The following is a 27,514-nucleotide window of genomic DNA, read 5'->3' as shown; positions in this document are numbered from 1 at the left end:
ACTCCTCCATCATAAAGGAACTCTTTGTTGGACATCCATCAACGTAATCCAGATCAAAATAACAAATATAATTACATTTTCAAACTCTGGCTTAAAAAACAACATCCATGCTTGCAGCTATTCTTTGGCCCTTTTTGTCTGTTTTAGCAGCACCGACCTGCATTTCTCTTGTTTTCGTATGGTGTGCAAGTGGTTACAAAAGAGTTTCAGAAACTCCTTCAATGTGTTGAACAAAGCCGAGTCAGCTGAGAGGACTGAGCCCCTCGGAGGAGGAGGAGGAGGAGGAGGAGGAGGAGGAGGAGGAGGGGAGAAGGGGGGGGAGGATGGAGGTGGGCATGGGGGTCCCTGTTAAATCTCGATAATCCCTATAATCATTTTTTAAGCCGTTTTATTCACATGCACGCTCGCATGCTCGTGTTTGAGTGAATAGTGAACTATAGCGAGACGTGCTGAAGAGATTGAGATTTTAAATTCCATTATTTGCCCAAAGCTGGCTCATGGTGTTGCAGTTGAGTGTCTTAATAGCAGCTTTTATGAGGCTTTTAAATGACGAAGTAATGTAAGAAATGTCACCAAAGACAGAGAAACAGAAAAAAAACTAGTGCAACCAATAATGAAAGTGAGAGCTCAAATCCGTGTTCTGTCCCAAATTGCTCAATCTCCCCTCCCTGTTTGCTGCTGCTGTGTTAATGGGTAATCAGTCGTCAAATAAAGCATCTGACTGCAGGTCGATACGGACGCTAACGCTGAGGTTGTTGTCATTCAGAGACTCAACTACCACCGATACAGAGTCTGGTCATGTATGCCAGGCTCATTCTATGGATCCTGCTCTTCACCTCTGGCCAGGAGGGTGAGCATTTCACCTTTGGGTTGCTTGCTCCTGCATTTACATCAGTATTTTGTTCAATGGATGTGGATCCAAACCGTACGGCCGTGTTGACGCATGTTTGTCTCCGACACTTCTTACCGTTTGTGCTCCAGTGTCCCTGCAGGATTACGAAGAGTATGAAGATGAGACGAGCGAGGATCCGCCGCCGCCTCTGAACTGCTCAACCACAGAGAGCATCAAAGGCGGACATGTCGCCTACTCACAGGTAAAGATAGTACACTGAGCTGACATGATTAGCTGATCAATCACTTTTTGGTTGCAGCTTCTTAAAAATGAGAATCTTTTCTCATTCTAGTTTGAATATAAAGCAGGATTTCTTTCTGGTTGGTTGGTGAGACAAAACTTTTTAATTTCCTTTTTTGCTCAACAATAATCGAATGATAGAGAAATCTCCAGTGAAAATAATCAGTACTTCAGTCACGATGAGAGTCAGATCAGCAAAGTGAAGGATTGCTCCTTTATTGCCCTGATGCAGTTTTATGTATTATGATTTCTGTGATGTAATGTCAAATATTTCAAAAAGAGAGGTTACAGGCTGTTATTCAGGGGCAGAAAATAGGCAAAATGGAAAATGGTGAAAATAGATCATAACAATATGTCAGAAACAATGACAAAACCATGAAATAAATGTATTTCAGTATTATTCAAGCAAGTAAAAGTCAGGCACATCACTGAATTAGGAAGTTCATTTTCTGATAAAAAGGAACTCGAGGTTCTGGAAAGTGAAACACATGTAGCACTTATTTACTGGAACGCTTCATGTTACTTGATTTAGCTCCAGAAGTGACCACGTGTTTCCTCCACAGGGAGGACTGGAGGGCAGTGTGCTGACCTATCACTGCGGTGTGGGGCGATACCCTTTCCCGGTAAGCTACCGGCTCTGCAGCGCTGACGGGGAGTGGTCGCTCATGAGATCAACCGGTGGCAGACAGGTGTCCCGGGCCACATGCAAAGGTAGTGGTTTGGATGATGATTCGGGGAGTTGTCTCTCAAAGCACATCCTTCTCTTCTCTCCTGCGTCATCATCTCCCCCATCCTCTTTTCTGTCCGTCCGCCTCTCTCCAGACGTGTTGTGTCCGGCTCAGCTCCAGTTGGATCACGGCGACTTCTGGCCCCGAGACCAGTGGTCCCGCGTCGGGTCGACGCAGAGCTTCTCCTGCCAGGACGGCTTCACCCTGTACGGGTCAGCCCAGAGGAACTGCACCCACTCTGGGGACTGGACAGGAACCACTCCCGTCTGTGACAACCATGGTGAGGACTTTACAAACCCTCATGATTAAATGACGTACAATACACGGCTATATTTTCCCCTAGTTGAGAATAATTGAGAATATGCACTTACATGAGGCCCTGAGCCCAGTTCATCAGGTGTATCAGAGCCTGTGGTACAGTGAGCATGCACTGACTAAGCTCCTACTTTCTGAGGTTTACATTTTAAAGCTGCTTTTGTTGAATACATATCAATGAGGCCTGCAAACTGTTATTAACTGTTGATTACTGTGACACAAAATCACGGAGCAAGTTTTGCATTTACCCTTCTTAACGTAACAATTCAGTGTTTCTGGCGTTTTAAAATGCCTTTGTGCATCATTTCAAAGTACTACATGATCATCTTTTGGAAATAAAGTATCGTAGTCATTTCTATTCAAACACTTGTATCATTTTTTAAGAATTGTTATGACCGAAACAAATCATTGTATATTTTGTCTCTCTGCAGCTGACGACTGTCGTGACCCGGGGATCCCACCAGGGGCCCAGAGGTCAGCAGGCCGGTTCCAAACAGGGGAGAAGGTGGTCTACCGGTGTCAGACTGGTCTGGATCTACTTGGGTCGGCTGAAAGGGTTTGCCTGGAGAACAGGGAGTGGGGCGGTTCGACGCCGCGGTGCCAAGGTGCAGAGTTTTTATGCAATATAAGCGTAAACGCAGTTTTTTAGTTCGGTATTCTTCTTTTGAACGTCCAGTGTGTGGGATTTTGTGGACTCGTGTTTGAACTAAGAATCGTTGTGTCCAGACATTGGCCCAGAATGGAAAAATCAACCACTGGCTGTATCTAGAGAGGGGCTTTCGCCGGAAGGCCACCGTAGTCTTCTGACTTCAGTTGCTCCTAAAGTTGTGTTATTGTGGTAAGGACGGCCTCTGAGTGAGGCCAACGGCGTTGGTTTTGCAGTTGATTGCAATCTACAACTGCACCACTAGATGCCGCCAACTCCTACACACTGTGCCTTAAAAACAACAAAAGATTTCATTTTTAAGACAAAAGAAACAAACAAAAACGACAGCAATTGGGCATCAAAGCAGTTACAATGAAACGTCCATGTGAGATATGTTTGCGCTTCACTACAGGCCCGAATACCTTTGACTCCCCCAGCTCTGTGGCAGCAGCCCTGGCGGGGTCACTTGCAGGAGTCATGGACGTAATCTCACCAGACTCCAAAAAGAAAGGTGCGTATGAAAGGGCCGAATAACACAACGTTTATAAGTGCAAATACGTCAACTTAAAGAGCAACTCGCTGAATTCAACTGCAATTTGTGTGTGTGCGCGTGTGTGTGTGTGTAAGATGCAACAAGGTCCTTTGGCCGAACCCTCCGCGTGGATGAAGGCAGTCGTATGAATGTTTACATTTTGCTGGACACATCAGGAAGCATCAGAAAGCAGGACTTTGAATTATCCAGGAAGGCCACCATTGCTCTCATCAGAAAGGTCTGTGCCAAATGAGCTTACTTGACTCAACAGTGAGTGAAAGACAACAACAAAAAGATTGAATCACATCGGTGAACTAGATGTGTGTGTCATTGTGTGTCTCCTTCATTCTCCTTCTAGCTGGACAGCTACGAGGTGCAGCTGAGGTTCCACGTGTTGTCGTTTGCCAGCGAGGCGATAGACATCGTAGACATCACAGACTTGGACAGAAGTAGTAGCATCGACGACATCATATGGGATCTGGAGGATTTTCACAACGATCGTAGGACTTAGTTTACTTACAGCATTCATTCCTGTAACAACCACGATTTTGTGATATTCTCAAGCAGGCCTGAATCCGTACCGTACGCTACAACCATGATGCACCAATGTGTTTGACGGTTTGATTGAATTATTTACCAATTTATTTTTGTAGAGCTTAATCTTTTGCATCTGTTCATCTGCAGGCCACGGGCAGAAGACGGGCACCAACCTGTACGCTGCGCTGCACCGCGTCACTGCGTTGATCGGCTACTTTAAGCAAGACCGCGCCAGGAACCATTTCAATGAGACTCAGAACATCATCGTCATAGAAACAGACGGTAAAGACGCTCACACATCTCACAAGCCCGTGAAACAAAAAGCATCTGTTGAGCATCTTCAGCTCGTGACTTACATGATTCCTCTTTTTTTTGGGGCAAAGGGAACACAAGAAGAGCCTCATCCTTCAGCGTATTGTAGCCATTCATCCTCTCTCTTTGCTCTCTCTGCAGGTTACTCCAACACCGGCAAAAAGCCTCAGATTGCTCTGAACCAGATCCGAAATCTGCTGGGCTACCACGACACATCCCGCGACCACACAGATGAAACTATGCTCGGTATCAAGACTCAAAAATAGAAGAAAAAAAGATGAATGTTGATGTGAATACAACTTGCACAGCATTTACATTTTAGCTACTCGACTGAGACTTCAGAAACACTTTCACTGATTGTAATCATAAAATCAGACAAGTTTGTTTTTAGTGTGTGTAATGTGCATGGACGCTGTTGCCGATGCATGTATACAGCATGTAAGTAATTACTTGCTGTGTTTTCAGATGTCTATGTATTTGGTATCGGGGATCAAGTGAACAAAGATCAGCTGAACTCCTTAGCCTCAAAGAAACGTGATGAGCAGCACGTCTTTGTGGTGAAAGACTTCCAAATACTGGGAGAGGTGTTCAACAGCATCATCAGTGAGTCGGACATTATTCATTGTGTGTGTGCGTTCTGATTCCTGCTGGCAATTTGTCAGCTGAAAATTTTCATTTTGAGAGACTTGGCAACATTTTTCAACACTAACAATGTGAAAGGTTTTGTTCAGCGTTCATTGTTGCTCATTTAAAGTTAAAGCCAACATTATAAGTGACTGAAGTATAACATTGAAATGTTCCCGTTTCATACAGGCGATAAGAGTGTGACGATGTGTGGGGTAGCTCAGGAGCGGGACGAGGTTAAGGCGACCTACACCAGACCCTGGCACGTGAAAGTGGAAACGCTCTCAAAGGTCAGTCACTTTCCATCCGTTTGACATTGTAGATCGGATTCTTTTGCTTTTTTGAACACTTTCCTCCCTTGTAGAGTACGCCGTGTGTTGGATCCATTGTGAGCCCGAACTGGGTGCTGACGGCCGCTCACTGCTTTGCCAGAGTCAGCACAGACGTCCCTCAGCAGTTGTACATAACTCACGGTCAGTACGGGAAAACTTGACCTGAACACATGGCCAGCGAGGCTTTTACTGATGTCACAGTTAAGAATGATCCCAAGTCGTTTAAGCTCCTCCGGAGCAGGCTTTAAGTGTCCACCCTAAACTCACATGGGCTAAATAATATTATGAACATTGAATGTATAATTCTGGACATTGGCATCACTAGAAATACCTGTACCCCAATATTGAAAAAGCATAACCTTCTCTGTCATTTTTTTATTACACTCATGTACCGGTAATTTTGCCCAGCTGTGCCCTTGTCCTGTTAATATTATGAATGACAATAAAGTTAATCTTGAATCATCATCCATAAGATAATAGATTCATCAACAACAGCAAATGAGTGCTGATTTTGGGTCAGTAGCTTGGTGATCATTTGATGATTTTGGGCCCATTATACCTGCATGCAGTTCTTGTTTCTTCTAATGTTTGAATTAGTGTGCATTGTGTCAAATGTTTTCATTTCAATCACATTGAAGTACCACAAGAGCACATTACTAGCACAAGTTATCTTTTTCGGACTCAAAGTCTAGATTAAAACCATAAAGGTGTCGACTCACTTCACTTCGCTTCTCTATAACAGCAGCTCTAGATCAGTTCTGTTAACATCTTGCTGACTTTGCACCATTTTTTACGTTATGATAAGCAGCTTGTTTGGTTCCCAGGTGAGGGCACGGTGGTTTCCAAGAAGGTGTTCATTCACCCAGAGTACAACATCAGGGCTCTGGAGCACAGGAACGTGTCGGAGTTCTACGACTACGATGTCGCTCTGGTTCAGGTGAACAAGAGCATCCCGCTCTCCTGGAAAGCCAGGTAAGATAGTGAGGAAAAGATGGAGCCACCACGGATATTTACACCATTTTGTAGCTTAGAAAAGGAATAAATCTTATGCAACTTTCATAAATGCTCCTGATTGTCAGTGTGTGTACGCCGTGTCATACAACAGACCCATCTGCTTGCCGTGTACCGTACCAGCGGATCGAGCCATGAAGAGAGTCAACTCCAGCTGTCAGCAGCACAGTACGTGACCGTTACACCTCACAGGAAAACAGGCATTTATAGTATTAAGAGTGTGCAAGGACTACTTCCATATTCTCTCTGTAAACAAAGTGTTCATATCTAGAACTCAATACTAAAAAAAAAGAAGCTGAAATCGTTCAATGAATGTGTGCATTCAGGGAAGGAGCTGCTACCACACGTGGAGGCCGCTGCCTTTTTCATCCATAAGAACGCCGAACGCAAACAAACACACATCCACACAGACAGTCAGGTGAGTGACAGTTGATGATTCTTCAGACCGTGGGGCTGCTTTCATGCTCGGTAACGTGGAGGAAATAAGTCGTTCTTATGAAAGCGCGAGTCATTTTCCGTCTGCAGAGGCCGAGCTGTGTGGAGAAGGCGAGGCAAACACTCAAACGGCCCACCACCGTGACTTTGGATGAGTACATCCCCGAAAGATTGCTCTGTACCGGGGGATCCTCAGGATACCAGGACGCCGTCACCTGTAAAGGTCTGGACTCTGCATTTACCGCATCAGTTTGACCAGCATGGGGTTCACACTAGTTACACGTCACCTCTTTTTGCACAGGTGACTCTGGTGGATCCCTGTTTCTGCAAAAGAGAAATCGCTACTTTCAGGTCAGCGAGGTTTCTCACTTATTAAAGTTCCATTACACACTCGGTCAGCATCACGTGGACATTTCTCCCGCTTTCATCTCCAGGTGGGAGTCGTGAGCTGGGGCACGACGAACGTGTGCAACCGGCTCGACCCGGCTATGAGACGGTACAGCAGCGGGAAGCCGCCTCCGGACGCTCGGGACTTTCACATCGACCTGTTCAAGATAATGCCGTGGCTGAAGCAGCACCTGGGGAAGGACATCCAGTTCCTGCCCGATGTCGACTGACAACATCCAGAAGTGCTTCGAGTAGGACGCAACGACGTAACGCAGAATTCAGCAGGGCGTGTGCGTGAATGTGGGAATAATCAGACAGTAATATCAAGTATTTTCCAAAGCTTTATTGTCAAAAGGAATACCGATGATTTTTATAACTGTGGTGCGGTAAACTCACTTGTAAACAACGGAAGGTTTTTTCATACGCAACATTAAAAAAATTATAATTCTTGTTTTCATTTTTCTCAACTCAACATGTACAACACATAATCTGAGGCATATATCATGGAAATACACCCGCACTTTATTACTTTAATGCAAGTCTAGTTCCCATCACTGGTCTGAATCTGTAGTTAGAGGCCATTGACATACAGAGCCCAGACAGTCCACCAGCTGAAACATGTCGGTGTCGACTGGCTAACTTGGTGTGTATTTTCTATCACTGTTGCTCGTTGGTTGGATCTCACCCTTCAGCTGCTTCTCTGGCTGTTATCTGCATTTTTGTTTTTTTGTCAGTGAGAATTTGACAGTCAAACGACGTTGGAAGTCTGTCCAATCAGCCCTCAGAAAACTGCCGGAACAAGGTTTCTGATTGGCTGTCCTTGAAGTTGGGGACAAAGTGGATCTGTAGGATCTCGGAGAATCCCTCCGGGAGAGCAGGAGCCACGAAGTGTTTCCTGTCCAGACAGAGTGGTCAGTCCCAGAGCTATTACTGGTAAGTGTGTTTATTAGCAGAATTGTAAACCCTGACTTAGACTTTAGTTTTAACACACACACAAAGACGAAACAAAAGCTCCTGAAAATGTATTAAAATAGAAAACAAAGCGTTCGTGGCATGCGTTTAGCTGCATTTCATCAAATCTGTGCACAAATTTGGGCTTTTTGTTTGACAGAAAAAAAAAAAAAAACCTTTCATATCTCATGAATGTGAAAAGAAAGTATCACTCACTTGTAGCTGTGGAAAATCATGTCATTGACTTTGACGTGTTTGCTGTCCGATGGAACCATCTCACGGAACTGGGAACAACAACAACGCGTTTATTAAAAAAAAAGGAAACACCACCCAGAATACGACAAAGCACAGAGCGGAGAGGAGGAGAGACGTACTCTGTTGTTGTGCTTGGCTTGCTCCAGAGAGGCTGAGAAGTGGAAACAGCGACACTGCACTCCTGCTGCCTTTGCCACGTCCACATACCTGGAAAGTACACCCCGAGTATTGGTTTGACAAACACAGAAAAGTAAATTCACACCACAAAACACAGCAGCATACAATCATACGCAACTAAGTGAAATAAATACAGTCACTAAGTAACCCGTCGCTGGTGCATCAGCACATCACAGGCTGTTCTGCAGAACACAGCACGAAATACTGCTGCTGGAGCGCGTCGGCCCGTTTAAGACGTCCATCACACTGAGCCAACACAAGTACAAAGAGCCTCAGCCACTTCAGAGCTTAGTAAACAATGCCCCGCCTGCAAACAATATGATTGACTGGTACTCTTTGTTAGCATAAGGATGTACCCAAGTATATATGCATACTGAAACATGAACACACACACACACACACACACGTGGTTGTGCTTTACCGTTTGCGAGAGTCTAGGTCTGGGTTGGTGTTGTCCACCACGGCGCTGCGGCCTTCTTTCAGGGCGCGCTCACACGCCGAAACGCAGCTCTGCCACGAACCGAGTGTGTCCTGATGCAAGACAAAACAAAAAAGGTCGTAATGAATAATAATTGAAACAAAAAAATCAGAATTATCTTTGCGTTGGTGTTTCTCATCATTATTACAATAACACCATCTTTAAAACAGTTACACAAGGTGTGGATCAAATAGAAAAGCAGGGGAGCAAACATCAAAGTAACACTCAACAGTTCTTCTTGTACATAAAAGCGAATGTTCTGGATGTGTTTGGCACCGGAGCCCTGTTCATGAACATCCACTCACCCGGTTGATGTACACGTAGCCTTTGGGAATGACGTGGGTCTGGAAGAAGGTGGATTTACCAGCTGTGCAGAAAGAGAGGAGGAAACAAGGTCAGCGTGGTGTCGGTGGGACGAGAGGACGGACGAGTCGACGAAAGCGTCCTCCGTCTCTTACACGCAGGGAAACCCACGGCAACAATGACTTCGGGCCTGCTGGAGGTGAGACAGGCGGACGGAGGGTCCAACAGCCCGGCCGTGGAGTCGAGCTTCCTCTAGAAGTTCAGAGGAAGAAAAACGTTTAACGTCGTGTTCTCATGTACTGCAAAAAACAAAACAATAAGGTGTGTTCGTTGTACTCACAGGGTCAAAACTAGGCAGGCTGTAGGGGGCGCTCTTCCAGCCCAGGAAGTACTCCTCTGGGGTGTGGAACTGCAGTCCAATGTTCAGAGCAAACTACAAAAACAAGAAGGACGAAAGCAACTAGTAAATATATAAATTGTTGTATAATTTATTTACCTTTGTTAATGACATTTAAGATGACACACACAACGACTCAAGGCAGGAGGAGGAGGAGGAGGAGGATGAGGATGAGGGGCATTAAGCATTTGCATTTTGGAATACCAGATCAGTAAAGCCACCTGTAAACATGTGATGTTCATCACTAATGCAACACCACTAATACATCTGGTCCTACCAGTCGGTCACTGCAGGAGAAATCCTTCTTCTTCCTCCCTGGAGCCCAGTTCTCCGGCCTGCCCGCAGCATCTGTGCACAAAGGTAAAGTAAGACGCTTTCAAATGTGTTGAAAGCAATAGTAAGAGGGTTATTTATTTTTGTATTTCTGCACTTTGAAGAGGTTAATAATGTTGGATAATGTTGTTTTGGAGAGCTGTGAATCTAGTTAGTTTTCGGTCTCGCACTAAGCATTAGGATTTGGGGCGATTTCAGGTAGTTTGTTTTGGGGTTTGAGGAAATAGGACTAAACTAAAAAGTTTGGTGCATCTCCATATCAGACCACTGAGAAGCACGGGGAGTTCATCACGCTGGGCGACGCACCCAACCTCACTCACCTCCGACATAGAAAGTCTGCGTCTTGTCAACGGTCACGCCATCATTTGCCTGAATTTAAGGAAACACACACACGCACAGACACAGTCAAAACTAGAATAGACGGTTGATTGTCAAACATGCAGAGACCTTAATGCTGGGACAAAAGGGTGGCTCTGATGACTCAGTTTGAATTAGCGAGCAGGAACTATTACTTTTGTACTATCCGTCTCAGAGCAAACACTGCGTTTGGGGTGCGGCTCTTGAACAATACGGGTGTGTTTATGCATCTCTACTGGCATTTACCTTCTCACACAAGTGATTCCACATTCCCATCACCGGCTTCCTGTAGAGACCAGGACTGGTGGACACGAACACCTGAGACGCAGAGATACAAAAGAGTCAGTTTGTTTTGAACAACGATCGGGAGAAAGATGAGAGTTAAACCACAACACGGCCAAACCTGCACAGGCAGCTGCAGCGCGGCCAGGATGTCCTCCACTTTGGACTTAAAGACTTCTGGTTTCAGTTTGCCTCTGGCGATCCCCAGCTGGTTGGTGAAGAACACCACCTGTAGGAAGAGGGAGGGCAGAGTAGGAAACCCAGAGTCACATTGCACAGGTTCACATCTGCTAAACTGCACTGAAACTCATCGGCAACTGTTGCTAATCCTCACCTTGTATCCTCTCTTGAGCAAGCTGGCCAGCCGGGGCTGAATCTCAGGATACAGAATCCTGTTGATTGAACACACAAGCAGCTGAATATTACGATGAGCCAGAGAGAGAGAGAGAGACAAACCATTTAAAAAGGGAAAGGGAAGACGTACTTCCAGTCGTCTGGCGCAGTGGGAAAGACTTTCCCAGACTTGGTGGTGATGATGCAGCCGTCTATGTCAAACCCGGCAATCTGCAGAGCGACAAGAAGAGGAAGAGTTCAGGCGAAGCACTTCTGTGTTCATATGAAAAACTGCTACGGGAACGAGAACGACAAATGATCAAACACACAAGAATAAAAACATTAAACCACAATTATATTCATTGTTGATAAGATAGAACTGTATTAACCCCGAAGGAAATTCTTGTGCCAAAGTTTGATCAATCAGAATCTGATTCTGATTCTGCCAAAGTTTGATCAAAGATAACAAAATAAAAATACAAACATATATGAACACTAGAGTAATTGTACGTTTTAAGTGTAGAAGGAACTAAATCAAGTCGCCAACAACAAAACGGTGTCGTTCTCTGATCTCAGACACTGACGCCGCTCTATTGGAAACACTTCCCACCTTATCGCTGCCTGTGACACCAGCAGCCGTGTAAAGCATCAGGCTGCCAATATGCTGCCAGCTGCTCTTCAGACATTCCTTCTCAGAGGATGACGATGACGAAGGCCGGGTGCTGTTGCTCCTCTCCGTCAGAGACTTCTCTGCCAACTCCTGCAGCTGCTTGAGCTTTTCCTCCGCCATCCTCTCCTCTTCCTCTTCCTTCATTCGTCCCCCTGAGGCCTCCTCGTCTCGTCGTTGGCGCTTCGCCTCAGGGTGTCCCCTCTCTGGACTCAGCTGTCTTTTAGATGACTGAACAGAAGAAAAAAAAAAAACACAACTTTATAGAATTTCAGTTGTTTGTTCTTCAACTTCTCTTGATAAATATTACCTTTTGTTGTAACATTGCAAAAAGTGAATAATACACTTGGGCTGGGCTGCACCAACAAGAAATCATATTCAAACATGATTCAAACAACTTTAAATCATGTTGCACCAAACTTCAAAACTAGCTTCAAATGAAGTATTATTCAATTGAAATCTCTTTAACCGGCAGTTTAGTTTCTACTCGAAACCTCGATTCAATTTATTCTGTTGCATCAAAACTCTAATCCTAAATGTGATCCAGTGTTAACTTTAAACTTAACACAGTAACAAATATACAAATGTGATACCTTCATGGGAGAGGTGGAAAAGAAATCCTTTAAACTGCGCTTGGGAATTGGACTCGACTGCGCCTCTTTCCCGTTTCTGCCTCCTTTTGTCTTATCGGTGGCTTTTAGGCCTTTCTGCGCCGTTCCGTTCGAGCTCGGGGAGTAGTGCAGTTTAAACGGGTGGCTCTGGTTCACCAGGAAGAGGGTTCCTCCGTGGGTCAGTTTACCAGACTGGCTCCGGCCCAGCTTCTCACCGTCCAGGAAACTGGGATTGGGACCGAGCTGTTGGAAGAAAATAAGACATGTTTGGACATCGGACTGCATCCTTTATGCACGTACAGTGAGTTTATAGGTTGTTAGATAACCAGGGAGCAGCTAGGCAGCAAAGAGAAAAGTGTCCCGTCATCTGGTTTTAAGACATGATGACACAACTGATGTTTTGATTGTGTGCTGCCAAAGATTCACAACCTTCTGGTGTTTGTCGGGCATGTCTGACGGCCAGTAGTGTTTTCCAGCTTCACAGGGAGACTAACTGAATCATGAACGTGCCACTGGGATGGGCTTTCATACCTGAGTAACAACAACATCCTGGTCTGCATAGCGAGCCACCACCTTCACTGAGAGACACACAAGGAAACACAACCACCAGCATCATATTCACTCACAGACGCATGCACACACGTAGTTGGATATTCATTTGGAGCTGAAATAATGACAACTTTAATAATGATCTGATAGTTTAATTCATTTTTTAAGCAATAATGCAAAAACAAGTAATTCGCATGTCAGCGTTCCTATATTTCCCGCTGCTTTCTGACATTTTATAGGCCAGGTGACTAATCGAGAACGTAGTCAGATGAATAAATAGTAAAAAAAATAATTGCAGCGCTACATTCATTACATATACACAACTACTGTGGCAAGATATATTCTTGATTCATCATTAATGGTCGAAAAAAGTTTAAAATGTACATTATAAACTACCAGAGCCCAAACATACAGCTCTAAATTGCTTGCAAAATTAAAAAAAACACATTCTCAGTCTACAAAGAAAGAAGCCTGAACTACAAATGTTTTTATTTTTGATTGACAAGTGACTCAAACTATTTAAATAGTTGCCAGGTTTAAAAAAAATTGTATCTGTATAATCGATTCATCCACTATAATTTCAGTTCTTGAGGTCTTCTTCTTATCTTCAACTCCTCCAAATTGTGCAATCTCTTTTATAAAGCCCTGAAGGAGTTCTGTGATTCTTCTCTCCTAACTAATTTATATAGCGCTCTATGTAAGACATATTAAAGTTTAAGAACAGAAACACAATTCCCCCTGAAGGTGTCTGTGTAAAAAACAGTAGGGTTAATTAATTGTTGTGAAATTAAACTCAGCAATTTTTTAAAATCATGCTCCACATAGCTACGATGAATATGCATGTTACTATAAGCAGATTTAATTATGACTTGTGCATTAAAACTTATTGCATGCCTCTTAAAACCTCATTGTGCACGAGCCAAATCGCTGCGTGTGGTGTATTTCGCAAACTAATTAAACTAATGAGTGTGAGGTGTCATGTAACGTTCGAAGCACCACCGTATCTATGTGGAGACCTTCCTCACCCTGGTGCCTGGAGCATCTCTTGTCCGTGACTCCGGTGTCCGGACCCCGGCCCAGAATCACCGCTCGTCCGTTCTCCAGAGGGACCCGCGCTCCAGAGTGGCTGACCAGCGTACACGACATCTGCACGAGCGGCTTTTTTACTTTGCGCCTTATGGTGTGTTTGTGAACGATTTCATAAAGTTATGAACAGAAACATATATAACACATATAATACACGCGAGAACCGTTACTACTTTTCCAACAACTTCTTTGTATGTTAGTTGGTTGTTGGAAGTGCAGTAAACCGGATGGGGGCTTCTTTTGTGGTGCACCCACTGTCCATCGGAAAAATAGGCTCGTTCGGAAACGTAGTGTCCTTGAAGGTTCCGCTCATGACTGCGAGTTTTCCGGGGTTTGAAACGTTTAGCATAGTCTGATAATTCTTGATAATTGTCAGAGAATGCCACGTCCCCATGGTAAAGTAGACTTTATTTCATTAATTTCAAGCACAGAAAAGTGAACCTATCTGAGTGACTGAGCTGTTTGTTCCTCCACACAGTCAGTCAGACAGACAGAAGTCAAAGAAGAAACATAAGATCAAGACACACGCAGAAAATAAAACAAGATGATGCATTTTCTATTCCTGTAGTTACTTCTCGGGTTGGGTACGTTAAACGCTTCTATGCGCATACATTTGTCTCATTAGGAATAAAAACCAGATCGTCATATTTCCCTATTATGATTATCATATACACGTTATTTGTTTTAATGAATATGGGCAGGTATATTTATACTGTACATAGTCGTTGTTTATGCTTACATCTTTGCTGTTATTGTAAATTCTGTGTATGTACATAGAGAGCAACAAAAAAACGGAGTCAAATTCCTTGTATGCCTAAGCGTACATGGCTAATAAAGCTGATTCTGATTCAGATTTAATTTAGATGCGGCATATAACATGTTTATTGAGACATATTCCAGTACAGCATAGGCTTTTTTATAACTTTTTGTTCACAATTTACATCTAAATGTGTTAATTGTCTAAAGAATTAGAAAAGCCCCCCACAACACAGACACAGGCATTTAAAGAGGGAATGCTGGTGTTTAAAAAAAACAAGATCTCTATTTATCATTTAAACATAGATAGTCTTACTGGTTTATTTCACAGCCACTACATTGTGGTGTGCTCCAATCATCCACAAATATTGACTGCCCGACAGGATGAGCAGATATTACATTCAGGGTGTAGTCACACACTAAGACTGTTGACAGATAGGTGTCTTCATACTATCCGTTGATGTTTGAACCTGGCTGTCATTAGCAGCCTGTCACTGAGCTGTAGTCACTGAAGTCCCTCCTCTTTTTGTTATTTCCCCCGAACTACTCAATGCTGTTCTCACCCTCATTTCCCTCTTGTCTCCTGTCAGGTAGTGTCCTTGGTGGATTGCCTGTCTGGAAAACTGTCTTCTAATACAAGCAGAAAGACAACTTGACTTTCAGGTAAAAAAACAAAACGTTTTGCTTTCAGTTGATGTTTGGTCGTAAGGAAAAACTGTACACTCTTTTTTTTTTCCCACAGCCAACTGACACAACATACATCTAGGTGCAACTGTTTAACTGCATTCACCTACGCAACTTACATGCAGGCTTTACACCGCTCTCTTCATCCGATCTTCAGAGCAGCAGTCCTTCTCACCATGTCCAACCAGCTCAAGGAAAATCCCCATGAAGGGGCCTATATGTCCCTGATGAGAGGCTTTGGGGAGCTGGACCTCCGTGGCCCCTGTGTTCCCAGTGACCTGGTGCTGATTGGAGACTACGCTTTTCCTTTAGCAATGGACAGCAAAGGCCATGTCCTGATGGCAGCCTCTCTGTACGGCCGTGGGAGGATTGTGGTCCTGGGTCATGACGGCTACCTGACCGCCTTTCCTGCTCTGGTAGAGAACGCTCTGACCTGGCTGAGAGGAGATGGATCTGACAATGTGTCTGTGGGGGTCCACAAAGACATGAAGGGAGTTGCTGATAACCTCAGCAAATCCAGCTTCCAAGTCACAGTTGTTGGGGCCTTCAGTGACAACCGGGAGGTTGGTGTGTACGTGACGGACGCCTACAGCGTTGGTGCAGACGTGAAGGACCTGGTGGCTTTTCTGAAAGCTGGAGGAGGAGTGCTGATAGCAGGGCAGGCGTGGAGCTGGGCTGAAAAACACCCTAAGGAGAACGCACAGTTTCAGTTTGAAGGGAATAAGGTTTCTGGTGTGGCAGGGATCTACTTCTCTGACCGTCGGGGTGAGGCAGAGTGCCTGCCTGTCTACCCACAGATCCCGTCCTCCTGGATGGCCGTAGTGTAAGTGTATACTGTACTTTTCATTTATTGCAACTTCTAATCTGAAAACCTCTCCACATATTTAGCCCTCCAGTTTACGATCGTAATAACAATATTGAAAATCTTTTTAGTATACAATATAACAAATACAATAATTATATTATAATGTAATTACTTTTATAATAATATCATATTGAGTGTTTGTCAGGATTTGATTGTGGTTAAGTTTAGAACAGGTCAGATTCTGGCCATGTTTTTCCTGAATGTCAAATATCCAATAAAAACATCACTATTCAAAAAACAACTGTACTCATAATAAATATAATGCATCCTACTGTTATTTATTTGACTTTCATAGACACAAAATCAACCCATTCAAATGTTTTGATTATGAATGAAAAAGATGAACATTTATACACTTAATTAGACTCACCCAGTTGGCTTCTATCTTTCTCGTTCCTCTTTCAAATACAGGCTCGGAAAGGATTTTGAGGATGACTTGCAGTTCTTACTCGAGGGGGTTTCAGACTTTGACCTCCAAGGTGGAAGTCTATACTCTGAGGTTCTGGTCCACGGCCCGCTAGCCTTTCCCATCGGGACCACGGAGAGTGGACAAGCATTCCTGGCAGGAAGCTACTATGGAAAGGGACGAGTCATTGTGGTCACACATGAAGGGCTTCTGACACGAGAGGTAGAGTTCACATCAGACTCATTTAATGTAGACTGTTTGTTTTCATGAGTTAAATAAGAAACATATGTTAATGTAGGCAATAATACAAGGTAGATAGTATGACAGTAATTATGATTACTCTAATTATTTAGTGAAATATTAAATGTTTCTAGTGTGCTACATAATGAGATGTGTACTGATATGCCTTTCTTGTAATAACTTCCTTTATGGCAGACACTCGCTCCATTTTGGAAAAATGCTCTTCATTGGCTGGATGAAGGTCGGCAGGGTGTCGTTGGTGTCGCGCAAAATATCTCCCCCAATGTTCTCAGCAAGTCAGGGTTGAAGTGTGAGAAGACAAACTTCAGAGGAGACCTGAGCGTATTTGTGACTAAAGCAAACAGCGCTGATCATATGGAGGAAATCCAACAGTTTGTGGCAGAGGGAGGAGGCCTGCTGATCGGTGGACACGCCTGGTACTGGGCACAGTCACACCCTGGGCGAAACGAATTAACAGATTTCACAGGTATGAGAGTACACCAACAAGAAACAGGAAAGTTCGCTGTTTGGGTGCCTGCAGTGGTGGCAAGCACGATGACTGTGGGTTGTGTTATGAAGTAGTTTACATCATGTTGTGTGATTGCATCCAAAGTCTTGGCCAGTCTTCATAGAGAGGGGAGAGATGCGATACTTTCTGACTATGGGGAGAGTGGTGCACATTTTCAGACAGTTTCACCATGAAGGCAATTCATGGTATTGCATCTGGTTGTACGCATAAAAAGTACCACTAATAGTAGTTAGAGAAATTGAAACTCAGCTTAGTCTCTCACCTCTGCAGTGCTGGATTGTTGGTTTCAGAAAGTTACAGAACTTGTAGGCACAGTCCCCCAGAGTATACTGGTGACCACTGGAGTTCGTCATTGCAAAAGAAAGATACCAAATGCAGGAGAGCAGGTGCTGCCTTGATCATTTTAATAGTTTAATTGAAGAAGAGTACATTTGCAGAGAGGCCAGAGTGCTAAGCAGCAGGAAGGTTGAAGCACTGGGCAATCGAAAAGAAGCTGTTGAGTGCTAGCTCAGGCCCAGGCCTTAGCCAGCTTCAAATGGCTGATAGTGGTTTGTGTAAAGTCCTGTATATATACAGCAGCCACACAAACAGGTTAATTAATCATATGAATTACAGCTGGTGATAAAGTCTGGCAGACGCTAAGAACATCTAAAATGACTCGACTTAAAATGACCAAAGACAGAAGAGGTGTTTTGATCCACAAAGAGAACATATTTTTCATTGATAGGCCACATTGCTTTTTATATGTAACAGGCCTGCATACACTTAAATCTAAACATTCTGTTAACCCACCCACTCCCACCCTGAACGTAATAGTTTCACCAATGAGTTTGTGTTTGCTGCAATGTCTTTCAGGGAACAAGATCCTGAATGTAATGGGCTTGAGCTTGTTGAGGAAAACCATCAGTGCAGGTTTATACAAGGCCCCCATGCCAAGCAAGGCCATCAAAGACTTCTACCACTTCCGCCACCTCCTGCACCGCTTTGCCAGTCATGTATCTCACGGTGCGGAGCTTAGCAAGCATGAGGAGGAGCACCTCAAAATGCTGGGCACGGACTGCGCCACCTACTTGCAAATTAAGGCTCATGACTGCCCCTCCTATAAACAGGTGGTGTCCACCCTCACTTACATTGTGATGAATTCCGACATGCCTCAGGTGAGTTAGAAAAAATCCAGTGCAGCAGTACAAAGCTGACATCCACCCAAATCTATTACAACAACATCTTTGGTCATTTTCTTTCCAGGTGTGTGAAAGCTGTCCTGTGAAGAGTCCCAGAGACCACCTACTCCTTCGTGTGGGGGCAGAGGTGTACAAGGTTTGCCCAGATCCTGATGCCCTGCTGCCCTACCTCATCAAGGATAACCCCTTGATGCCAGTTGTCTACAACCACAGAATCAAGATTAATGTCAACACAGAAGGTGAGATCTCGTTGTTGTGGACAAATATGCAAACTGTTACAACAACACGTTACAACTTACATGCAGAATGAGCAGACTTGCGATGCTTAGGTAGTATCCCAATGATTGTGTTGACCACACACTGCACCACAAGTCCTGTTGAATATAAGTGTGTGTGTGTGTGCGTTTGTGCATGTCAGGAGGAGGGGAGTGGATCAGTACAGGGGTCTACCTCTCACCTGGTATGAAGACCTTCGTTGCCATGCCAGCAGAGATTGTCAACAAAGATTGGAAGGTGCTGTACACAAATTAAGTTTGTTGGTGTTGTTAATGTTGTGCCCCCAATGGCGGTCCAGCCCACTCCTTGCATGCCCCTGTCCCTGTCCAGTGTGCAAAATACCCAGAGGAAATCTTGGGAACACATGCACACAAAAGTAAGCTTTTAAAAAACATTTGAGTGACAATTGCAAGTGACAAATAACTGTCTTGTGATTTTAGAGAACCCCTGTAATTTTGATATTGAGACTTGCAGGGACTCTGAAGTGTCAATCAAGGGGCCTCGAGGGGTCCGAGCCCCCCCATATTTCGCACACTGCCCCCGTCTCCAGCAATATTTCCCCACCCCAGTCCAACATACATGAATCCCCTCCCCCACTGATGGTCCAGCTCATCCCCTGCAGAGGCAGCAGGCCCCTCCCCCAACATCTAACAAAACCTAACCCCCATGGCTGCTCCAAAATGAAGTGAAGGAAACCACTTTTTGTCTTTAAATGCACTGCAGTCATTACCATTACCATTTCCTTCTTTTCAGCATTACGTCCATTTATTTATATTACAAACTACAGTTAACAATCAGTAACACACATTCTTCCTCAGATCCAGATAGGCTGTCAAACAGACCACCTGAAAGGCGGAGAATTGAAGAGAGCGGCGTGCGTTCACGAGCAATTCCCTGTAACCTCAGAGATGACGCAGGTGTGGAACCTGTGGGGGGGACTAATCTACCTGGTGGTTCCACCCAAAACAAAGGTGGAGGGGGTAGAGGCCATAGTGCAGATGGCTGTACCTGCGCCTTACTATAAATCCGGTGAGTCTCTGGTGGGTTAAACACTTGTATTGTTCTATTGATGTGTAAATCCTCATGGGGTAGATGGCAAATGTGTAGGTATATTGGCTATTCACTAACAAGGACCATGCTAATAATGATATGGGTTTCAAATGGTTTATTGCATGATGGAACGAGAGGGATAGATTTAAGAAACAGAAAGGGGTTGTGGAATGAAGAGATGTAGGGATGTGGGTCGAGGGATGTAAGGTAAGGGATGGGGGTCGAGGGATGAAGGGTTAAGGATAAAAGGGTATAGGGAAGAAGAAACAAGGAGGGTAGAGGGGGTCGTGGAAAGAAGGTTGGAGGGGAGCGATGATGGACAGCTGGCATCCAGTGGCTGGTGGGATCGGGGGGAGTGGAGACTCTTGAGTGGGGGCCGTCTCTTCAGAAGCTCTGGTGATGCAGAGTCCCCAAGAGACAGCTTCATAAAGACATGGGTGGGTAATTCTGATGTCATTCAGGTTGGAGCAGATGTAGGAGGGGTACGCGGGGGAAGACCAACGGCCAAGTATCTTGATGATGTGGTCGGAGATTCTTTGACTTGAAGCGGTGGAGGGGGCTCTGATGCGGAAGGAATAGCCCGAGTAAAACTCGGGGTGTATTCCGGATCTGGATAAGATATGGTGAAAGTGATGGTGAAACCAGGACTGTGTGGCCCTGTTTGCCCGTCTCTGTGACGAACAGGGGGTCTTGCGGAGAAGTTCGGCTGGCTGATCTTGAGCTTATATGGTCGCGGATGGGTTAATATGGACTTAGGTATGAGTCTATTCGGAAGAGGTAGATGGGCTGAGGTGGACTGGATTCGTTGGTTTTGCTGCGTTTGAGGTGATAGACGATGGTGTGGGGAGGATGGATGGAGATATTGGACATGGTAGCATGCCGTGACGGATGGAAGTCGGAGTTTGAGGCAGTGAACTGAAGCCGAAGAAAGCCAGCAAGAACATGGACTCTAATACTTTGTCCGTGAAGACAGATAGCCCGAGCGGAGTGTACGGATGCAGCGGGTAAGTAGGGCCGAAGTGAGCGGCAGACGTTTAAGCGTAGGGTGTGGTTTAGCTTTACGGAGACCTTTGAGTAGCAGAGCGATGTGTGAGTGGGTCGAGGCAGGACACGGAGCCCCTAAGGATAGTTTCGTGAGATAGTTAATTCATTTTATGTAGAACCATATGGTGGAAGACTTGATCTTAAGGAGGGAATGGGCGAATGTAATGAAGTCCGTGAGGGTAAGGATGTCGAGTGATGAGAATGGAAGGCTGAGGGAGGCATGGAAAGCTTTGAAGCTATTCCATCCGGTGAGGTATGATGAGAGTGTTCGAGGGGCAACGCTGTTGAGGATGGCATTTTGAGAGGCGGAGATTAGGTCTTCCAGTTGCAGGGTCAGTTGAAGATGGTGGCTGAAAACGGTGAGACTGGAGTCGGCAGAGGGTCTGAGTCTGTTGCCAATTGTCTGAATTTCTGGAACGAGAAACGGGAAAGTGAATCAGCGATGGAGTTTTTGTGACCTGGGATGTGGGAGGCTTGGATGATGAACTGTGCTGGGCTAAAACCAAGGTTAGTCTCCGCATGAATAGCATTATATCTAGACAATGTGACCGTCCTTTGTTAATGATGTCTACGACAGCACTGTTGTCTGAGTAGATAGTGAAGGTCTTTCTGAACCATTCATGCCCCCAAAGAATAGCTGCTAAAACTATGGGATACATTTCGGAGATCGTGGAAGGACTGAGGGATGAGAATTTGGGCGGCCATTCGGCTGTGAACACAGAAGCCACCAAAGCCGATGGAGGGTGCTGCGTCTTCGAAAAGCTGGATGTCTTCCGATTTGGTGATGTGGTCGTTATAGAAGAAGGAGATGCCGTTCCAAGAGGACAGGAACTGGTGCCACAGTTTTAGCTCCGTTTTGCATGCTTTGACAAGTGTGACGTGGTCGTGGAGATTTTTAACAGAGCCGGCAACTAATTGAGATACTTACACAGGCTGTAACAAAGGATTTTGGCCAGTGACTCCATCAAGGATTCCTGCTGTTGGAGAGGTCTGAGCAGCTGAGGTAGCCGGTCTCATGTTGGAAGATGCAAAGTTGGCCGAGGAAGTTGGGGCAGGAAAGGGAAGAGCGAGGAAAAAGGAAAGGATGCTGGGATGAAGGGATGCATGTGCGTGGGATGGTAGTGAAGACTGGGTAAACGAGACTGTAGGGTGAGATGTTCCTTGGGCAGAGAAAGTTTGGAGGGGGTGCAATACGACCCTCTGGAAGGGCTGATGTGTATGGCTGGGCTTCTCTGGCTGTGGTATGTGACGTCTTCGGCATAGCGGCTGATGCGACACTGGGAATCCGGCAGTGCTCTGGAGGCTCATCAAGCAAGAGTGGTGTTGTGCTTAGAGTCCGTGAACAGTTTGTAGAGTTTTACTTTTCTGTCGGACGAATGGAAGGGGATATTGCGCTGGGTGAGTGCGTTCTTCAGTCGGGAGACTGTCCACTCGGAAATGTGGGATGTATAGGGACTGTCGGAGCGTCGGCATGGTGGAGAAGGGTCGCGGTGGTTACGGCCGTCTTTCGAGCGTCAGCAACGGGATCTCCCCCTGTGGCTGTTGAAAGGCGAGGGACCAACAACTTCGGAGATTTCCGAGGATAGATGTCGGGAGCCGCGAGGAACGTGGATGGCTGATCGCAGCCGAGGTTGCTGGCGGCAAAGGATGGTGGGAGATGGTGGGATATCCGGGACTTCAGAAGTTAGATAATCTTTTTAGAAAGGGTCATTGTCGGAAGGAGTGAGAAAGAGCCCCAGGTCCATGTTACAAGGTAAGCGGTTGAGCTTTTTGTTTTTTGCTCGGGAATTGCACGTCATGTGAAAACTGAGTCAAAGAGGAAGTGAAGAAGTTCGTTGTGTTTAAATACTGTGCAGAGGAAATGAGCTTTGTTCGGGGCGTGGTCTTTGCTCCAGAACTAAGTTTATAAAACTCAATTCTATGCTGGGACAATTCAAGTGAATAAACTTTGAATTAACCAGTTGTCCATTAAAATGTATGAAAGCATACCTCAAACCAAAAACTTACAAAATAATTGTGTGTAGTAATTAATTTCTCTGTTTTAAAATATATCCATCCCTTTCTTCTTTTCAGGCGTGACAACAGATGCTGAATGGACGTTGTTGCGCACATCTCCCTCACCTTGGGCCGAGTTAGAGTTTGAAAACATCATCCTCACTGTGCCATCAGACGTCATTCGGAGCCTGGATCGCCCTGATGAGTTGGCGACCCTTTGGGATGACATCATGAGGGGCGTCGCAGATCTGGCTGTCATACCCACATTTCCCCGCAAAGAACGCTTTGTAGCAGATGTGCAAATCTCGGCTGGTAAGTGAGTTTTGCTGTCGCATACTCACATATTTAATCAAAGGATGTCTTTGCAGCATGTGCTGTAAAAAAAAGTATGGTGTTTGCATTATTTAAATTCTTAAAACTGCTTAAAAATGAATACAATTTAAAGAAAAAACGTATTCTCTCTTGGTCCAGGATCTTATTACCAGGACTCTGAAGGACACTAGATGACATTGGGTGCATACTGCATCACGGCAATGTCTTTGGTTCAAAAATCGCAACTCTTCTTTTTTGAAATTACTAATTGAATGATGAGTTTTGTAACAACACATGCTAATATGAGGCTTGTGTCTTGTGCTTTGCTCTGATTGCATGCAATACAATATTATGTATATTACTATTCTATTCATTTGTATAGCCCAATATCACAAATCAAAAAATTGCCAAAGAGGGCTCTACAATGTGTACTGCAAGGAAAAACTCCCCCCAAAAAAGCCTTAACAGGAGAAAGAAAAGAGGAGGAAACCTCAGGGAGAGCAACAGAAATATTTACGTAGTACTATGTATTACCATAGATATGGAGCCCTAAAGATCCATTGCTATGACGCTGTTTGTTTTTCTGTGTCCAGGTTGGATGCATTCCGGTTATCCCATCATGACACACAAGGCCACAGCAGCTGAGCTGGTCAGTGTTGACCATGTTAGGAGTAAAGGCCTGTGGGGGCCCATCCATGAAATGGGACACAACCAACAAAGAGGCTGCTGGGAGTTCCCACCACACACCACAGAGTGCACATGCAACCTGTGGTCAGTGTATGTGCATGAAGAGGTGCTGGGGATCAACAGGGAAAAGGTGGAGTCATTTTATTTTATTTGTTTGATAAAACAACTGAGACCAATAGCTAGAAGAGCATGGTCTTAATATGTATTGTGACGTGTTTATATACCAATAAATGTCACAAAAGACGACTATTTGTTGAAAAAAGTGTTTGGCTTTTCATTTGGATTACATTGTTTGACGATCATATCATTTCATCTTGTTCAACGCAGGCTCATCCAAGGATGATTTTAGCAAATCGAAAGAGTCGAGCAGAGGAGTATGTGAAGGAGGGCAAGAAACTCAGCAGCTGGTCAATGTGGGTGGCCCTGGAGACATACATGCAGGTGAGAGAGAAATACCTTTTATTCTACTCTGTAAAGAATATATGTCACACAGGAGTCAGTCAACACAATTGCACCACCAAAAGGTCGAGCAAAAATCCATCATGACAGACTTTTATGGTCAAAGAAGCTTTTTGTAGATCAAATTGATTTGGGATCTGCACATAAAATCCAGTTGTGGGGAAGAATTTCACACCTCTAGCTTGTTTCAGCCTTCGGGTTTCAACCATAATAAGACGGACATTCTCCAGGCCAAATCGTCCCAGTGACACTTTAATGCGCATTTAACACCAAACTAAAATGTTGGATGAAAAGATGAAGAGACAACAATGCTGTTTTTCCAGGTTTTCCTTTACCTCTGTCTCCTTCCATGCAGCTCCAGGACAAGTTTGGCTGGGATGCCATTAAGAAGGTGTTTGCTGCCTACCACGAGATGTCCAACTTTCCAAAGGACAACAGTGGAAAGATGAACCTGTATGCTGTGACTTTCTCCCAGACTGTGGGGATGAATCTGTCTGCATTCTTTAAAGCCTGGGGCTGGCCCATAGAAACAGCCACTGAGGAGAAGCTCTCCAATCTGCCTCCCTGGAGTGACAACCCCATGGTCCAGTACGACTGAACTTCTGCCGATTAAAAGTGCAGATCGATGTGTTCAATGAGGACCAGATTTATTACATAGTGGGTAATTGAATTAACGGACTTTCTTTTCTTCTTTCTTGTTGTATTTTTTCCATATTTATTTCAATATTTAAAAAACTAAATGTGAGTTACATAGTTAACCAAATATATACAGTTTTTATATTCAGCAGCTCCATTTGAAAAGAACATGTTTTATTTGTTTAATATTCGTTACCAGGTGGGCTACACTTGCATTTTGAAGATGAGTTCGAAAACCTGCGAAACACTTCTTTTTTTGGAACCGCAGCATTAATACCTCTGCTGTCATTCCACCTGCCTTAAGTCCTTAGCACTAGCACTGTAACCGATGCTGTATACAAGTTATTATAAACGAGTTATAGGGAGCGATATACAACATTCAGAGTATTAATATAGCAGCAAATAACTATTATCTGTGTAAAGATACAGTGGGGTAATGGCGTCCTGAGCATAGAATGAAGTTGCTCTCCCTCCGGCCGTGCGTGCATGTTCGTGCATGTGAGTTCCTGTTTGTGTGTCCCACTGGATGCCCAGCGCTCTGCCCACAGGTGGTTTCAGCTGATAACGCCCACCTTACACCTCTATCAGCTGTTATTTGCGCTGTTCGTGCCCTCCATCACAGACTTTGTTTAGAGAACCTTTCAAGTAATTTATAGGGAGAAAAAAAACGCGTTTCTATTTAAGGGTCATAATAACAGTAATTCACTTTGAGATATGTGGATGTTTCTTTGTTGAATTAGTAAACTGCATCTTCCATTTGCCCTAATGCTTATGCTTGTTATTGTAAAGTATATTCATGCTTTATAAGATCTCCTGCTACATGTCTTCAATTTAGCATTTTTCTTTATTGTCAATGGAAAATACACTAATAAACATTTAATGCACCCCTCTGCTACTTATTTTCATTCATCCGTTTGTTTTTGAATGAGAAGAGAACTAAGGGATGAATTATTGTAGAACTTGTGGTCAAATTCACCATATTCACATATGGAACTAGATATGTGGATTGTACAACATTGAAGTAATATAGATAATAGTTGTTGTGGTTATACAGCTTGCTTTAATGTAAAATGTAATTGCAAATTCACCTGAACAATTACTTTATTGTTTACTCTAATTTTGTCAGTTATTGTAAAACAGCTCCCCTGCCGGTTGAAGGGAGAACTGCTATGGAATTTTACCAGTTCATTTGAAGCCCGTTTCCGCCACTGTGAGGAAAAAATAAAGGTCCTGTTATCTCGAAATTTCGAGATAACAGGACCTTTATTTTTTCCTCACAGTGGCGGAAACGGGCTTCCATAAGGGTGGGCCAAGTGCTTGTTCAGCTGCGCACTAATGATCACGAGCCCATTCCTGTTTGTAGTACAATAGACTACATTCTGTGCTCCGGGACAGGAAGAGCAGGTTTTTCTGGGGAATCTATTTGTCTGCAAGTTTCTTCCAGCCGTGACAGTGATACTAGTATTTTTTCCCACCTTTGCGAGTCTTCTTGAGTGTGTGTGTCGATCTCTGGGTCCACACCACCACAGAGGCGCTTTTGAGTCCTTTTTCAGGTGTTTGTGGACATATTTGTTAACTTGATAGCATCACTGCAGTGCATCATGCAGTCATGGAACTTTACAGGTGTGCAGTCGAGATTGAAATAAAGGTCAAATTGGAGGATGGGCGTGGTCCAAGCAAGGGTGACAAACTCACCCACTTTACGCACCTGGCGTCGCGACTGTGATATTTTAAGATTGTCTCTCTTCTTGTTATGACCTTTCACTGACAGAATAAATGCACAAAAATGAAGACAACTAATTCTGAACAGATAAACGTGCGTAACACAGACACATGCACATAAAGAATAAATGCTGCTGGTGGGAAGAAAAGTGAGGTATTGAGGAGGTAACAACCATTCTGATAAGTTAAGTTGAGGGAGGAATATGCCAAAGCATATTTCCACTGTATCCTTTGTTTTTGAATCTCGTAATCTGTTTAAATTGGCAGAGGATCATGAAATACAGTGAGTCCTGTTCCCATTGTAACCAAGTCTGGGAAGTAGATCAGGCCTGAAAGTGTTCCCACAAAGCCAGCAAACATCTGCAGTATTGTATCTAAAGCTGAATAAAAGCTATCTGTTTGGTTAGTTAATATATAACCTTTATAATTTGGATTTTGCCTCATAAACTAAGTTATGGGTTTACCTGATGCTTTGAGCGCTGACTTGATGCAAATGCAGCACCTGGGTTGCTTTTGTGGCAAAACCATTAGAAGTGTGTGACGATGTTGAGTAGACACAGTTAATGTAATATTATAACACTGATATTATTACAGTCTCAGTGTCTACAAATATTGACTTTGGCTCAACACACATAAGCTTTGAGGCACTCAAGTCCAGGAGCTACGACTGAACTTCTGCTGATTGAAGGTGTAGACTAGAGGGATGAAATGCAGATTTTAGTTTTAGGGTCATGATAACATTAAGGTCGGAGATATTTGCTTTTAACTACACGTTTGCATGCGCATGACGCTACCTTGCGTATCCTGCATCCGTTGGTTGTACACGTCCTAAGCAACAGGAACACCTGGTTAAAAAGCAAATATATCCCCAGCCTTATTCTTTCAGGGATGTGTAGATGTTT

At 44.2% G+C, this 27,514-nt stretch overlaps 3 protein-coding genes across 5 annotated transcripts; 2 read left to right on the top strand and 1 right to left on the bottom strand.

Moving 5' to 3' along the window:
* The first annotated feature begins 708 nt into the window (after positions 1–708).
* On the top strand, positions 709–7,233 carry LOC306779317 (complement C2). Its single transcript, XM_079271180.1, has 19 exons — positions 709–850; positions 982–1,094; positions 1,696–1,843; positions 1,955–2,140; positions 2,607–2,780; positions 3,234–3,332; positions 3,449–3,591; positions 3,712–3,853; positions 4,038–4,172; positions 4,344–4,448; positions 4,668–4,805; positions 5,016–5,116; positions 5,191–5,299; positions 5,983–6,130; positions 6,264–6,337; positions 6,496–6,587; positions 6,695–6,827; positions 6,906–6,955; positions 7,039–7,233. Exons 1-19 carry the CDS (start codon positions 799–801, stop codon positions 7,219–7,221), a joined length of 2,325 nt encoding a protein of 774 aa, XP_079127306.1. The 5' UTR covers positions 709–798; the 3' UTR covers positions 7,222–7,233.
* Positions 7,234–7,255: 22 nt separating this feature from the next.
* On the bottom strand, positions 7,256–13,982 carry pnkp (polynucleotide kinase 3'-phosphatase). Its single transcript, XM_079271181.1, has 17 exons — positions 13,710–13,982; positions 12,667–12,713; positions 12,118–12,378; positions 11,468–11,755; positions 11,009–11,088; positions 10,859–10,916; positions 10,646–10,753; positions 10,489–10,560; positions 10,206–10,254; positions 9,830–9,900; positions 9,496–9,588; positions 9,311–9,407; positions 9,158–9,219; positions 8,796–8,905; positions 8,317–8,404; positions 8,159–8,226; positions 7,256–7,886 (listed from the first exon to the last, which is right to left on the bottom strand). The coding sequence occupies exons 1-17, from the start codon at positions 13,828–13,830 to the stop codon at positions 7,766–7,768; spliced, it is 1,794 nt and encodes a 597-aa protein (XP_079127307.1). The 5' UTR covers positions 13,831–13,982; the 3' UTR covers positions 7,256–7,765.
* A 1,133-nt stretch (positions 13,983–15,115) lies between these two features.
* On the top strand, positions 15,116–25,712 carry LOC306779868 (TRPM8 channel-associated factor homolog). Of its 3 annotated transcripts, XM_079271932.1 has the most exons (12): positions 15,116–15,189; positions 15,269–16,033; positions 16,487–16,703; positions 16,917–17,208; positions 18,106–18,407; positions 18,496–18,670; positions 18,850–18,944; positions 19,526–19,736; positions 22,875–23,108; positions 23,702–23,925; positions 24,123–24,236; positions 24,610–25,712. In XM_079271932.1, the coding sequence occupies exons 2-12, from the start codon at positions 15,330–15,332 to the stop codon at positions 24,850–24,852; spliced, it is 2,811 nt and encodes a 936-aa protein (XP_079128058.1). In that variant the 5' UTR covers positions 15,116–15,189; positions 15,269–15,329; the 3' UTR covers positions 24,853–25,712. The 3 variants fall into 3 exon arrangements, with proteins under 3 accessions (XP_079128058.1, XP_079128059.1, XP_079128060.1); XM_079271933.1 differs by lacking the exon at positions 16,917–17,208 and having other exon boundaries at positions 18,360–18,407; XM_079271934.1 differs by lacking the exons at positions 23,702–23,925; positions 24,123–24,236; positions 24,610–25,712 and adding an exon at positions 23,268–23,366.
* Positions 25,713–27,514: the final 1,802 nt, after the last annotated feature.

Source organism: Melanostigma gelatinosum (assembly GCF_949748355.1).
Source record: "Melanostigma gelatinosum genome assembly, chromosome: 7".
Lineage (NCBI taxonomy): Eukaryota > Metazoa > Chordata > Actinopteri > Perciformes > Zoarcidae > Melanostigma > Melanostigma gelatinosum.
The sequence above is the reverse complement of the archived record's forward strand: the minus strand, read 5'-3'. Positions and strand labels throughout refer to the sequence as shown.

Bases quoted from the DNA above. Each gene is read 5' to 3' on its own strand.
- LOC306779317 (XM_079271180.1), top strand. From the start codon at position 799: ATGTATGCCAGGCTCATTCTATGGATCCTGCTCTTCACCTCTGGCCAG. The intron at 1,095-1,695 runs GTAAAGATAGTA...TTTCCTCCACAG, and splicing joins GACATGTCGCCTACTCACAG to GGAGGACTGGAGGGCAGTGT. The intron at 5,300-5,982 runs GTCAGTACGGGA...TTTGGTTCCCAG, and splicing joins GCAGTTGTACATAACTCACG to GTGAGGGCACGGTGGTTTCC.
- pnkp (XM_079271181.1), bottom strand. From the start codon at position 13,830: ATGTCGTGTACGCTGGTCAGCCACTCTGGAGCGCGGGTCCCTCTGGAG. The intron at 10,561-10,645 runs GTTTGGCCGTGT...TCTGCGTCTCAG, and splicing joins CGCTGCAGCTGCCTGTGCAG to GTGTTCGTGTCCACCAGTCC. The intron at 9,408-9,495 runs GTGAGTACAACG...CTGAACTTCTAG, and splicing joins GCCTGCCTAGTTTTGACCCT to AGGAAGCTCGACTCCACGGC.
- LOC306779868 (XM_079271932.1), top strand. From the start codon at position 15,330: ATGCAGGCTTTACACCGCTCTCTTCATCCGATCTTCAGAGCAGCAGTC. The intron at 18,945-19,525 runs GTGCTGTACACA...ATTCTTCCTCAG, and splicing joins TTGTCAACAAAGATTGGAAG to ATCCAGATAGGCTGTCAAAC. The intron at 23,109-23,701 runs GTAAGTGAGTTT...TTCTGTGTCCAG, and splicing joins AGATGTGCAAATCTCGGCTG to GTTGGATGCATTCCGGTTAT.